General features: G+C 42.0%; 1 protein-coding gene across 1 annotated transcript in view; it reads right to left on the bottom strand.

Moving 5' to 3' along the window:
• Nucleotides 1-212: 212 nt before the first annotated feature.
• p3h2 (prolyl 3-hydroxylase 2) overlaps nt 213-13,503 on the bottom strand; it is a 60,840-nt gene continuing 47,549 nt past the window's right edge. The window contains exons 5-15 of the mRNA XM_048253303.1: nt 11,219-11,346; nt 9,213-9,302; nt 8,010-8,050; nt 7,540-7,631; nt 7,172-7,299; nt 6,759-6,854; nt 6,374-6,524; nt 4,283-4,400; nt 3,173-3,248; nt 2,726-2,866; nt 213-1,862 (exon numbers count right to left, since the gene is read on the bottom strand). Coding sequence (XP_048109260.1) covers nt 1,764-1,862; nt 2,726-2,866; nt 3,173-3,248; nt 4,283-4,400; nt 6,374-6,524; nt 6,759-6,854; nt 7,172-7,299; nt 7,540-7,631; nt 8,010-8,050; nt 9,213-9,302; nt 11,219-11,346 — 1,160 coding nt within the window. The 3' untranslated portion in view covers nt 213-1,763. The remainder of the gene's footprint in view (nt 1,863-2,725; nt 2,867-3,172; nt 3,249-4,282; nt 4,401-6,373; nt 6,525-6,758; nt 6,855-7,171; nt 7,300-7,539; nt 7,632-8,009; nt 8,051-9,212; nt 9,303-11,218; nt 11,347-13,503) is intronic.

The raw sequence follows: 13,503 nt of genomic DNA on the forward strand, positions 1-13,503 counted from the left end.
GAAATGCTACCTATTTGTTATATCAAATGACTAAATGAAAGACTTTTTTCCTTTTGCTGTTGCTTTCCATTTTTAAGTAAACTGTTTTAAAATCATTTGATTTTTAGATCATTAACCTACTTGTCCTTGTTATGTTATTTCACACGAAATGCCCCTCAGCCCAGACATGTAGTTTGCCCAAACAAGCAGAAGGAATACAAAGCAAAAATATATTGATTTATATCTTTAATTTATATATGTTTTTTATAACAAAGGTGAATTTTCAGTGAGATATTGAATACTTAAATACTCATACTTAAATATTTTAGAGACAAAAGTGGCCATCCTCCTTGTCAAAACTGAGGCATGATCTGTGGAAAATGATTACAAGCTTAATACTGAAAACTTATCATGAAGGCCTTACTTAAAGAGCACAGTGCACTTAAATTGACCAGGTGACTAGACATGTTTGAAAAGAAAGGACAATTACATGCCACATCATATTTAAAATTCCTTGAAACAGGAATAAATAACCTCTTTTATTTAAAAAGCTCCTTATATCAAATGCTGACAGCTGCAAAAGCAGATGTTCTCATTCACTCACGTACTGTACCGTTTTACCAACTACTGTGCAGTCACCTACCCCTGATTCCACACAGTTAAAAGGAGAAGTACAAAATGACGACGACATGAACAGACTTACTGGATTTCCTGCTGGCCACACACTCAAGTTGCACACACACTCACTCAAACGCTTTCACACACACACACACAGGCAGGCAGACAGGCACGTAATATTACTTAATATTACTTATACATAAAATTACTTAGAAACAGACAAAGGACTGTGAAATCTGTAAATAAACTTACAAACAAACAAACAAAATAAAACAACACAATAAATCATTACAACCATTACTGTGCTGTCATGACTGCCTGTCCTTTTTAGGGTCTCAGTCACACAATGGCATGTCCTTAAAGATTCAGCCAAATCCCTTGACCGAAACAACGGTCTGCTGATATCCATGGAAAGACACTGTTGATGTCTGACTACATAACACATTGATTACATAGCATATCAACCATTCAAGTTAAAGTGAAAAGCATGTCTTCAAGGCTCAGTGGGTGAATATGTACATTACAGTGTGAGGAAACTTGATAATGCCAGCGTTGCTTCTGCTTGTCAATAAAACACACAGTGGCTAAACTATCTGCTAATGGAATTCAGTACTTGTACTGAAATGTAGCTGAGAGGCAACCTACACATAGCTGTTCTATATATATCTGTGACATAGCCTTGGCCTTGACTGACTGATACTATGAAGTGTGGCTCGTTTTCTGACATAATGCAGACTATACTTGAAATGTAAAAGCTGAAAGCTCACTATTGGAAATGCAGTGCCCTAAATTGTTTGCTTACACACTAGTCTAGCTCTAAGATTAACATGAAATCTAGGCACAGTGTTAAGGATTTTTATCTTTCATTTCAGTGTTTCTACAAAGTCACAGAACTTTGTGGATTGACAGTGACTAGTCAGGCACAACAGCGGGATGAAACTTGAAAAATGACTGAAAAACTTGAAAAACTGCTGTGCACATTTTAAAAAAGCCCAAAAAACATACATTTTTAACATACACTTCAGAACAAACACACACACACACACACGAACACACAGACACACACAATAAAACAGACTTTCCCTCTCAAGCAATACAAAAATAGAATTGTTCTCATCACACCATCATTAAATAAATAGATAATGATTCGAGGCCAATTTTCGGTGCTACAACTCGTCTTTGGGGTTGATTTGAATATCACTGTCCAACTTCCACTGTTGCATGTTGTTGAGAGCCTCCATAACCTCATCTGCCTGAAGTCTCTCCTGCAAAGAGGTCGACAGAAAGCCAGGGGAGAAAGAAAATGACTTTAGATGGATTTTTTCACTACCACAAAACAATTACACCTTTTCCCTATTTGTACAATTGTAAAACAAATGTATTTTTTTGTTTATCTCTTTACACTTAGCCTACAGCACTTTCAATAATAATATAATATTATTATTATTATTATTATTATTATTATTATTATTAATAATAATAATAATAATAATAATAATAATAATAATAATGTGTTGTTTTATTTGTATGCTTTTTGTAGCTCAAGGTTAAGTTATGCAAGATGTGTCCTTTATTCTAAGCCTTACATATAGTATTACTCTTTTACACAGAGAATAGAATTATGAAAGGGATTCGCAATAACTAAAACACTTTCAGCAGATTTTGAAAAATAGAATTTGAAGGTCACATATTTTAATCCATTTTTCCAAACTTTTAATAGTTTCTTGAAGACATCTGTGACATACTTTAGTTCAAATATCAAAATGAAGGAGCACCACAACACCATGTTCAACTCTGTCAGACTAGCCCTATTCAGAGCACCATGTTTGTGTGCCTTGCACACTGGCTTTGCTTCAACATTTTGGTAAAAGGGCCAGAGCTTGCGGAATAAAAGCAAACTTTCATACTTTTGTTCCTGAGTTGAGTCATAAGCAGAGACGTAGTCCAGAAAGGACAGGTAAAAATAAGGTGGTTTTAACAAGCTCCCTTGTTAAAGGGAAGGGAAGAGTTCTGAATGGCTGATTCTTATCTCGTCATGTTGTACCCTTATTGCTGTCATTTAATTCATCACCAGCCAGTTGACTAAACTTCAGTGCCAAGACCAGTGCCATGTTTCCAAACTGCTCACCAGCTCTCTGAACAGGGGATCCAGTGTGAACCACAGGGCCACAGCACACCTTTGGCCTTTGGTGACCGCACGCACTCCATGGGGGTTCTCTCCTCCTGATGAGAAGCCAACCATACGGCCACACCGAGGCTTCACCTGAGCCTAGAGAATAACAATAACAACTATTAATTATTAATCAACTTCTTTATTATTATTATTATTATTATTATTATTATTATTAGTAGTAGTAGTAGTAGTAGTAGTAGTAGTAGTAGTAGCCTAGTAGTATTAGTATTATTAGTAGTAGTAGTAGTATTAGATTATAGATTATCATTACTATTATTATTATTATTATCATTATTATATATTACTCAAAGAAAAAATCAAAGTATCTGCTCCACAGGCAGATTAGTACATGAAGAGTGTGCTCAAGTGTATTGCAGAGGATAGTATGAACATGGTCCTTACTGTGACTGTTTTGGCATCCATCTCTGTGAAGATGAATTCTCCTCCTTCAAAGTCTCCATTAAGGTACAGGAGAGCGCTGCGACAGGTCAACACAGGTCAGACAACAAGTAGCGCAGTACTGAGGCATGGCCCTATGACCTTTGCACACACACATTTTGATACTGAACCAAGAATTCAGACCAGATGAGACAGAAGACCACATCTCTGTTTAGCAAACCCCTCGTCACTCCACGAGCACTTTTGCAGTGCATGCTGCTCAGGAAATGACCGTGCCTGCATGTCTCGCTGATGAATGTCAACGTCAAGTCAAGTCAAGTCAAGTCAAGTCAAGTTTATTTATATAGCACATTTCATACACAGAGGTCATTCAATGTGCTTTACATAAACAAAACCAAACAATAATAACAAAGAAAAGCATAGAAGGGCAATATAGTCAAAGAATAGTTAAAAGGGCGCCTAATATTCATTTAATTTCCACCAATACTTCAGTGAGCCTAAACGAAAAAAAAAGCCTAAACCGTCATAGAAATCTATAGAAAGCCGAATCCACATATACACATAACCCAACAAATCTCGCTGGAAATAAATTACTCATCTTTTAATTCATTATTTACAAAGAGATGTATATAGATTTAAATGTAGTGTCCAGAATTATTCAATTCAGTACAGATTTGATCAAATTTCTGTTCATGGTCCACAAGCTGTCCATTCTGCGTCCAGAAAAAATCAGAAAGACAAACTCCTGGCTCCTTATCTGGCGCACAAACAGATAGAGGCTCAGTCTGCGCTATTCTAGCCAATCAAAAAGTTGCTTTGTGAGCACAGAAGAAAAAAAGGGTACAATCTGATTGTATTCACTTAAATTTCATCAACCTTTTGCCTGAATCGTGCCTTTAATTTAGATGGACTTGCTTGAAGTAGAATTCGGTCAATACAGTCACTGCAGATGGGATACATTCTACATACTTTGTAAACAAATTACTAAAATCAGTGTCATTTAAAATATGGACTGTGTGCGCTCTACACATCTTATTTGCAACCATGGACAAGTAGAATGGTTCCTAAATGTAATGTTTAGAATGTCTGTACAGTACTATATTGTACTCTTACCTGTAGTCTCTACAGGTGTATGCAGGTGGCTCCTTCCAACACTCATTGGCCTCTGGGTCTAGTAAGCAGTTGTCAGCATGGATGGGGTGACTGAGGTCATGTCTGTGGTCTTGCTGACCTGAGGACACAAGCACAGCAAATCCAGTCCAGTTCACAATGTGTCTACATTTCTTGCCTTGCCAGCCTTGACAACTGTTGCAACCCCCCTTCATTTTAATGTGCAGTGTACACATGGGAATACCTTTGCGCTTTGGAAATCGACCATACTGAAATTGAAGTTGGACATTACAGAGGCCAGGAGGGCTTCATATACAAGTTCAAGTGTTGTTTTCTTAGAGTATATGTTTTTGTATTACAGTAATCTACAGCAGCTCTAAGTGAATGTATGCACAAATTTGATGGCTAAGGTGTTTGGTTTCACATCTTGGTTAGGTTTCACACCTTCAAAGCAGTGATGCATGCAGTATGTGCTACAGAGGATGTCTTCAAAAGGACAAAGGCAAGATTCTGATACTATTCACTAAATTACGTGTTAAGCCACTATAGTCTCAGCAAGTCACCCACACTCACCCACACACAACAAGTCTCCAGGAGAACTTGTAACACTTTACTTGACAGCATCGACATAAGAGTCACATGAACCCTAACTCTAACCCTAATCCTAACCTCTAACACTAACTCTAACCCTAAACCTAGCCCTAGGTTTCTTCTGCATCAAATCGATGGCGTACCCCCGCAGACCCCTCTGCGTCGCCGCAAACCCCTCTCTGACCCCTCCGCCGTAACTCGATGTGCACCTCCAAAAATGTTTAACTTCGCGTTGAGGCGACGCAGACCGCAAGGACTGTGATTGGTCAACTTGATTGGTCCTGTGTGTTGATAGTCGGTGTTTCAAGCAGCCTACTGTGCTAGTTCACTGACATAAGCTTTGCAAATAAACTCAGACATATTTTGGTTACAATGACGGGGTTATCCGTTTGTATAGTGTTTATCAGTAACGTTTTAAAATTAGCACTTCGCCAGCAAGCAGTACTTTGTGGGCAGTTGTGCTGAAGTTCGCCTGCTAACATAACTGGCTGGCAGACACCTCGCAAATAACCTCAGACTTATTTTGCTGGTTTACTATTTCTCGATACTTTGTATAAAATCTAAGCCAGGGATGGATTACTGCACGGGCCTACCGGGTCAGGGGGCCCTGAAGCCCAAGCCTTTGCATGGAATCACTGCCTCAATATCAACATATCAGGATGTAGGCTATGAATCTGATTGAATTAAAGTATTGGCCGACGCAGACACAGGCGACACCGAGCATTAGGTGGGGATCACATTAGCCAGCGGCAAGTGGCAGTGGCAAACGTAACGCAACACTCAGACCATAATAAGTTGTATCTCGTTCCTAAGCAACACAAACGGTTTGTCAATTGAATACGCTAGCGTTGCGCTTTGAAAGTTGAACCAAGTTCAACGCTCAGCTTGCTCAACGCTAGCATTACGCCAGCATTGCCGCCGTTCCACTGTCGAATCATAGAGAACAATAGGAAACCTGCCGCTTGTCGCTGGCTAATGTGATCCCCATCTTATGGCGGTGAAATGCACCGCGATGCAAAGCAACCTGACGCAGAACCATAAAAGGGTCAAGACGCCGTAGGAGTGCCGGCATTGCTACGCCGTGGAGTTGATGCAGAAGCATGTTGAGCCCTTAATCCTAACCTTAACTTGTTATGACAAAACCCGAATGTCACTTAATAACAGAAGCGTTATGTCATAAACATTTATGACTTGTTCCTGACATGTTCATGATGGTGTCATGTCACTCTATGTTGATACTGTCAAGTTAAGGTTAATCGAACAAGGAACAAACTGTTTAGTAGAATATACTGTATGGTGTTGCTTACATTGGTCTGTGTATAGGAATTTCCTTTTAAGGGCAAAAAAAAGTAACTAATTATTTATGGTGAAAAATGTTTATCGTAAAGCTGTTCAGAAATGAATCTGTCTATGGGCATTTGCTGATGACCTCTGTCTCTGTAAGGGAAAAGCATGCATTTGCTCTAAGGTTGTGTACTGAGGTGGTATCAAGTTGGCAGGTACCTGTGATTGCTGTCCTACACACCAGGTGTGTATAGGAGAAGTGCAAAGTGGAGTTGAGCATGAAGTACGACTCAATTATTTTCCGTGCTTTCTCGCTGACATCATAGAACAAGCGTGCACTTTTTAGAGACACGCGTCCCTCGTAGCCAAACTGAAAAAAAACCCATACACAAACATGCATAAAGCCTTCACATTTACACATTTATGCATGCTTAAATATACACTCTACCCCCCGTATCTCCATATAACCATGTCTTCCTGTCTAGCACCTTTTTTTTTATTTTACATAAATTTAACCTTTGTGCCTCAGATGATGAGCGCCTCAATCACGTTCAGAATGCATCACAGAGGTTAGAGCTAATAGCACTTTGCCGTGCACACACACCTGCAGAGTCTTCAGCACGGTGGCCCCCTCAAACTTCTCGTTGGGTGTGTGGGGGGACATTTTCCCTCTGTAGCCGTCTCCTGCAATGGTCACCGCCTGAGGGGAGGCAGTCAGACAAACACAGTCTCAGAATCAGACTCCAGTTGACACACCAGGCTGTGTTGTTTTGAACTCAACTCAACATGGTTGTGAGCTATTGAGTCTACGGAATGAAGTTAACCTTTTAAAAGATAAGGCATTGACTTGAAATATGAGAAAATATTGAAGAGCCATAAAAGGGATTTAGCATATTCACCACTGTAAAATATATACATGACTAATTCATGTAACCCAAAACAGTTTGAGTCCGCAGTTTACAAGTTTACCAAGCTGAACTAAACTGAGCTGGCCAGTGTGGGCTAGTGTGGTCTTACGTGCGCAAGGCTCTTCAACTCTGTGCACTCGTCATCGGAGATTACATCATCCAGCAGGACACGCTGGGTCCCGTTGAGAGACTCAGATGTCTGGACCAGTTTCACCTTCTCATACAACAGTGGTCCTCCTGTACATACGCACACACACACACACACACGCACGCACGCACACACACACACACACACACACACACAGAGAAAGACAAAGGGGGAGGGGGCAAAAGAACAGAATTGAAAGAAAAAGAAATTATGACGGGTTATGCTGACACCAGCTGTACAGTATTGGGAAGCTCTTCAAGGAGGCAATGATAATTTAGCACTACACTCACGTCATTGGGCCTACATGTGTGGTTAAGACGTTTGCCTACCTTCTTTGAGTTCCTGCACCACAGTGACTGTGGTGTTTTTCTTCTCTGAAATTGGGACATAGTCCATCCAGCCATCAGTACCAGAGGGGATTCTAGGAGTGTGAGAGCAACCCCCGAAAGAGTCAAACACACTAATACTACATCACAGAAAAACCTAAACCAAAGATCCTTAATATACCGTCTCTGCCTAAACCGAACAAATCAATCAACAACATTAATTCATCACGGACTAACCAACTACAGTATGTTATTGTTTTACATTAAACTTTGTTTCATGAGTCATATCATGATACACTTATCAGCTTAATCTGCATCTTAGGCGAGCAGCAGGAAGCCAAACCAGTGCACCGTGAGCAAGTCAAGCATTTGATTGCTTTAATTGCATTGAGACGCAGTGATTGTAGTGTTAGACACTTGTTGACTCAGTGGGTTGGGTTGAAAATTGAGATGATATCTGAATGCCTGCTTACCTGTTGGCATCTTCCCTCCCGCCTGAGCTGCTCCAGTAATGCTGCAGAAGCACAATAGTGAAAATTATTCATTTTACACATGAGGGCGCGTTGCTGGGGTGGGGGGTGTGGGGGGGGAGTTAGGACGAGTCTAATGGCCCAGCACTGACAGGGGGCTCCCAGAGAGCCCCCCAATAATACTATATATTATCTGTCATAGGGCCTAGCAGCGCCCCTGAATGTGTTATTCTTACTCTTTGTTTGTATGGAAGACAATGCAGGTTTTACATTATAGTGCCACTGACACAGATGTGGCTATCTGTGGTTGGCCATAATCTGTTTGTCCACCACAGTACATTGTGCAGTAATTATGTATTGCTTTCTTACATAATACAGACTCTCTATAAGAGTGGCTCTGCCTACTGAAGCAAAAAAACTGACTTGAGAAATTCCATATGTCAAATTGATTTCCAAACCAATGTAACCTAAAAACACTCATAATATACATAATATACACATAATAATTACAAACATATTTTAGAAAGTCATTCTCATAAGCACAAAAATAAGCAATACATAATTAGAACTGTGTAAAAACACAGTTGATGAACATTACCATGTACCATGAACATTAATTACATGGTAACAGATTTGGCACGACATTGTGCAAAGATAACTATGCTGGTCTCAACACTAGAGGGAGCAAGTAAGCCTACACTGCAGCTCCAAAACTTGTGCAGGCACCTGTGCCTATGCCTGGGCCTGTGTCAGTTCAGCTGCAGCTGAAGACTTACATCGACAACATTCTGTACATACCCTCCTATATGTCTCACTCAGAACTGTGCTTTCTGAAATACTTTCAATAGAAAATCTAGAAAATATGCAACACATTAAGTCTAGGAGACACAAGAACACATTTAAAGGGACATAACACAAGAATCCTGTTAGGAATGCTTCAGTTGACTGGAAATGTCAGCAATACTTGTGTTTTCAGACCTCGTGAGCAGGTAGCATTTTCAAACCAAAAGCAGCACTATCACACAAAATGCGACCTAGCCCTTTTGTATATTCCACTCCCATCAGCACTATCACACAAAATGTGACTTGCCCGTTCTGTATATTCCAAATGTGACCTACCCATTCTGTATATTCCAAATGTGACCTACCCATTCTCTATATTCCAAATGTGACCTACCCCTTCTGTATATTCCAAATGTGACCTACCCCTTCTGTATATTCCACTCCCATGTTTTGGCTGCCCACCGTCAGTAACTCTAGCTCCTGCTTGTGGCGTCTGACGTACCAGTCTGCCTCCTGGCAACACAGTGGGACAGTAATGACAACTGATAAGACAAACAATGATAAGCAATGATAAACAATGATAAACAATGAAACAATAAACAAAGACAAGTCAAACCCATAAAGTATTCAGTAGATGCAGCATCAATAAAGAACCCTAAACCATCAATGGCTGAAAAAGATGGGAGGTTTGTCCCACCTATCCTTAGTAAAGTGAATAGGAAATCATCACTTGACAATGTTTTTTATATTGTCTGGTTTTATTTGCATGACAATTGTGTTCAGGGATTAGGCAGTTGCACTGTGTTCACAATATGGCTGTTGATCGACCCAGAGAGCGAAACCAAACATTTCCTTGCTTCAGTGCGGAACTTAATGAAGTGTGGTGCCATCTCTTCTCTTACTTTCTCTCTCTTTCTATTTTACTCTTGATCCTTCTCTTGGCGAATGTCTCGAAAGCACTTTTTATTAGTCGGTCCTGGCGGGCGCTCAAAGGAGATGTTTGAACTGGAGCGCGGCCCACCGTGTCTCCAGTCCCAGACGAAATACAGAGCGCACGGCACTAGAGCCCCTCAGCAGCAGTGCACGCGGAGCACAGGAGGGGTGGGCCAGTGGGCTGGAGTGGGGCAGCGATTGGGAATGTTTTGAAACTGGAGAAGTCAGTAGCGTTTGCAGCTACAGTGGCAGAGAAAGGGGGGGGGGGGAGGGAAAAGGGGAAAATGCCCTCCTCCCAGGCCGTCATGCAAACAGCACACAGATTGTTTCAGCCCAGCTCTGGCATGTCAACATATTCCCCCTGCCCCTCCCACAGAGCGTGTACCACTCCTACCAGTTCATGAAATACAAGGGGTGCCTTGGCATGGCCTGGTTCCTCTGGGTCTCTCTCTCCATCTCTCTCTTTCTTTCTCTCTCTCTCTCTCTCTCTCTCTCTCGGTGCCTCTGTCTGTCTCCCCCTCTGCTGCTCTTTCTCTTTCTGTGAGGTAAATGAGACGTCTTTGGCCCAGAGCTGTAAGTGCTTGGCCAATATGAGGGGGTGGTTAGGGGGAGAATGAATCTGGGGAAGAGAGCTTGAGCCAGGAGAGGAGAGAGGAGCTGCTTCAATAACCCTTGAACACACACACACACACACACACACACACGCACACACACACACACACAGACACACACGTGCATGCACACCCACGCATGCAGTGTGCACACACAAACAACACACACACGCACGTACGCACACGCTCATAAATAAGTCCACACGTATCCACTTGTGGAAGAGCTGGAGCTGGCTAGTGGAGAGAGGGAGAGAAGCAGGGGGAGATTTTGGCACTCACGTGCATCCTCCTCACTAATGGGATCCAGGCTTGGCTTCCCGCGTACCAGCAAAGCTGTGTGGGGTTGTTCTCTTTTCCCCCATACTGTAAGGCCCATTAATGTGGATATAAGAGAAGCTTCAGAAGAGAAACTTAAAGAATTTACAGCCATGCCATAACATATGGTTCTTATTGTGGAACCATAAACAATCTCCATGTTAATGGCTGCTGTGCACTCCCGTGATAAGGTGAGAACGGATTCGGGAGTTTGTGAATTCCTCCACAGGTCATCTGTGAACAGGGAGTGCTCTTGAACAGTTTCACAGGCGTGTTGAAATCCACAAGCATCAAGCCATGATCAGACTCATAGCTCCTCACAAACACCTTAGAGCCTCTGGCCTCACTCTCCGTTCTGACATGCTCAAGAGCCTGGAAACTGTCTGACCACGCCAGTGAAATCCTACCAGCCGTTAAACCCCACCAGAGACCGTGCTAAGAGCTATAGAGTGCAAAACGTTCCAGCCGGGTCAACCTCCGACAGGGGGAATTGGCCAGACGTCGTCATCTTCTCCTGTACTTTATGAATGATGATCACAAGTGTGCTGGCCAGTGTGGGCCAGCCCTCACCTCTCGGGGGGCTGTGTCGTGGCCCAGCTCCTCCTGGTAATACTCCACGTTAGTAGTCATGAACTCGTCCCCCGCATGGAACAGCAGGTAGGAGTGAGCGCATGCCAAGGCCTCCTGGAAACGGCTCTCTGAAAGACAGGAATGGGGGGATGGAGGGTGTATGACAGGGGAAAGAGAGAGGGAGAGGGAAATAAATCAATAAATGGGGGAGAGAGTGGTTTGGAGAAGAGGCAGAAGAAGAAAGAGAGAAAGATAATATGGTCAGTAAAAGGGGAAGATCAATTCAAAGACATCCACAAATAGAACAGTGAGAAAGAGAATGTGAGAAAGAGGGATGAGGAGACAACAGACAGAGGGGAAAATTCATCAGTAAAACGTTCCTGTGCCATGTAAAGCTTAAGTTAAGGGTCAAGGTCACATTTCTCTGGGAGGCATAAAACACGGCGGATATCTCAGTTGTCAGCACTACTGGAAACACCTTAGACAAATTTGTTAAAGACTTCGGATTAATCAAAATGTCCAAGTATTGGAAAGCTATCGTATACAACATTCCAAGTCCATGGCCACAATGGAGCAAGTAGTCCCCTTAAGTAGTCCCCAGTAGCAGCAACTGGAATCCATGCATTTCCACAGAATTATTTTTGGAATCTGATCCCTTATCATACCTTTTCATTCTTACTCGTCGCTCGACTTATTGTGACTAAATTCAAGATGGCTGCAAACACTAAACTTCATGAAGATACTGTCTGTATAAATCGTCTTGTAAGTAAACTACCAGTGCTTTTTCAAAGTTCTCAATGTCTCGTTTTAAATGTCAGGGCCCTCGGAAGTCTACCAATGAAGTGTGGAGATACATTGAGCCTCGTAAATGGTGTAAAACAGTGATTTATTTGCATGGCTAGCCCGATGCCGAAGCACCACCATTGAAAAAGCTGTTGGTAGCATCGGCTAACTAGCGCCAGATTTTGGAGTGCAGGGGACAAGCCGAGGTGGGCTATGAGACATACGTTCACACTCGGTGTCATGTTTCAACACACTTTAGGTCAATATCACACCGGAATTCTCCTTTAATTGCATGATTTGACTTGATTGGATAAGTCAAAACAAGCCTAGCGGGGTTGTTGTGGGTGTTTGCATACACAAGGGCTTGGGGACTTTGTTTGGGCATATTCCAAAAGCACCACATCCAGGGGTTGTTTTTGAGCCGTTTCAATGAATCAGCACCCAGAAGGCATGTTGAGGAATATATTACACCATGGCACATGACTGTGCCTCCACACCCCAGAACAATACGTCCCCCGTGAGAACTAGGAGCCTCTAAACCTTCAAATCACTTCCTTCTGGTGAACTATGAGGAGCGTTTACACATTCCCAGTCAATCCTCATTACTTTTCCAGGCCCTTTAACAAAGAGGGGTTCTATGCGTTTCGGCCTGTAAAATCCTACATGTTACTCAGACAGGCTAGGTCAGAGAACATTTCCTGCCGAGCTGTGAAAGGCCAAGGGGAGAAAGCAGAGCTGACTTTTCGATTACAGCTTGTACTACTAAACGACAGGGTGGGGGGACCTTGATACTCTATTTGTCAATTTAAAAAATACTGCAATTATCGTGAGGTGAAGCCATTTTGAATCATTTGACATTTAAGTGATATTGCACAGGGGTGTAGCCTACTCACTTCTTTTGTGCACTATATAGACCCTTTCAACAAGGTAAACAAAAACAATGCTTGAACATTCTATTTGGGCCCCAATCTACTTCCTCTGCATTAAGATAACATATGGAATGTTAAAAAGGAAATCTTGTGGGGCCAAATATGATGCTGATAATGGAACTCTCTTGAAAGGGACCATACAGTATGTCTGTGTTTGTGTGTACCATACGAAATGTGTTTCTGGATACAAATAGGCCTTATATCATTACGACAAATAATGTTCCACGTGCAGATATGTGGAATGACTGAATATGTACAACATCAGACAAATGTATTATCTTTCCATTTTTTCCACACACAATTATCTTCAGTTGAAACATACGGCATTCAAAGTTGGTCAAAGAGGTATTTAGATGATAAAATTCTAAATCCCTTCACATGATAAGTAGGCTAGTGGCATGTTAAGGTAGGGCTGTGTACTGAATGTTCTTGAGGCATAGTGAAGACTGAGGGCTGAGGCTGTGAGCACATATCAGCCAGCTCAATAGAAATTCTTCTGTTTGACCCATCATGGATGGAGATGATCCACCATCCTCCCCCATCGCAAATTCCAGCTGTAATCTAACAGCCCAA

This window comes from Alosa alosa, chromosome 9 (assembly GCF_017589495.1).
Source record: "Alosa alosa isolate M-15738 ecotype Scorff River chromosome 9, AALO_Geno_1.1, whole genome shotgun sequence".
In the NCBI taxonomy this organism is placed as follows: Eukaryota; Metazoa; Chordata; class Actinopteri; order Clupeiformes; family Clupeidae; genus Alosa; species Alosa alosa.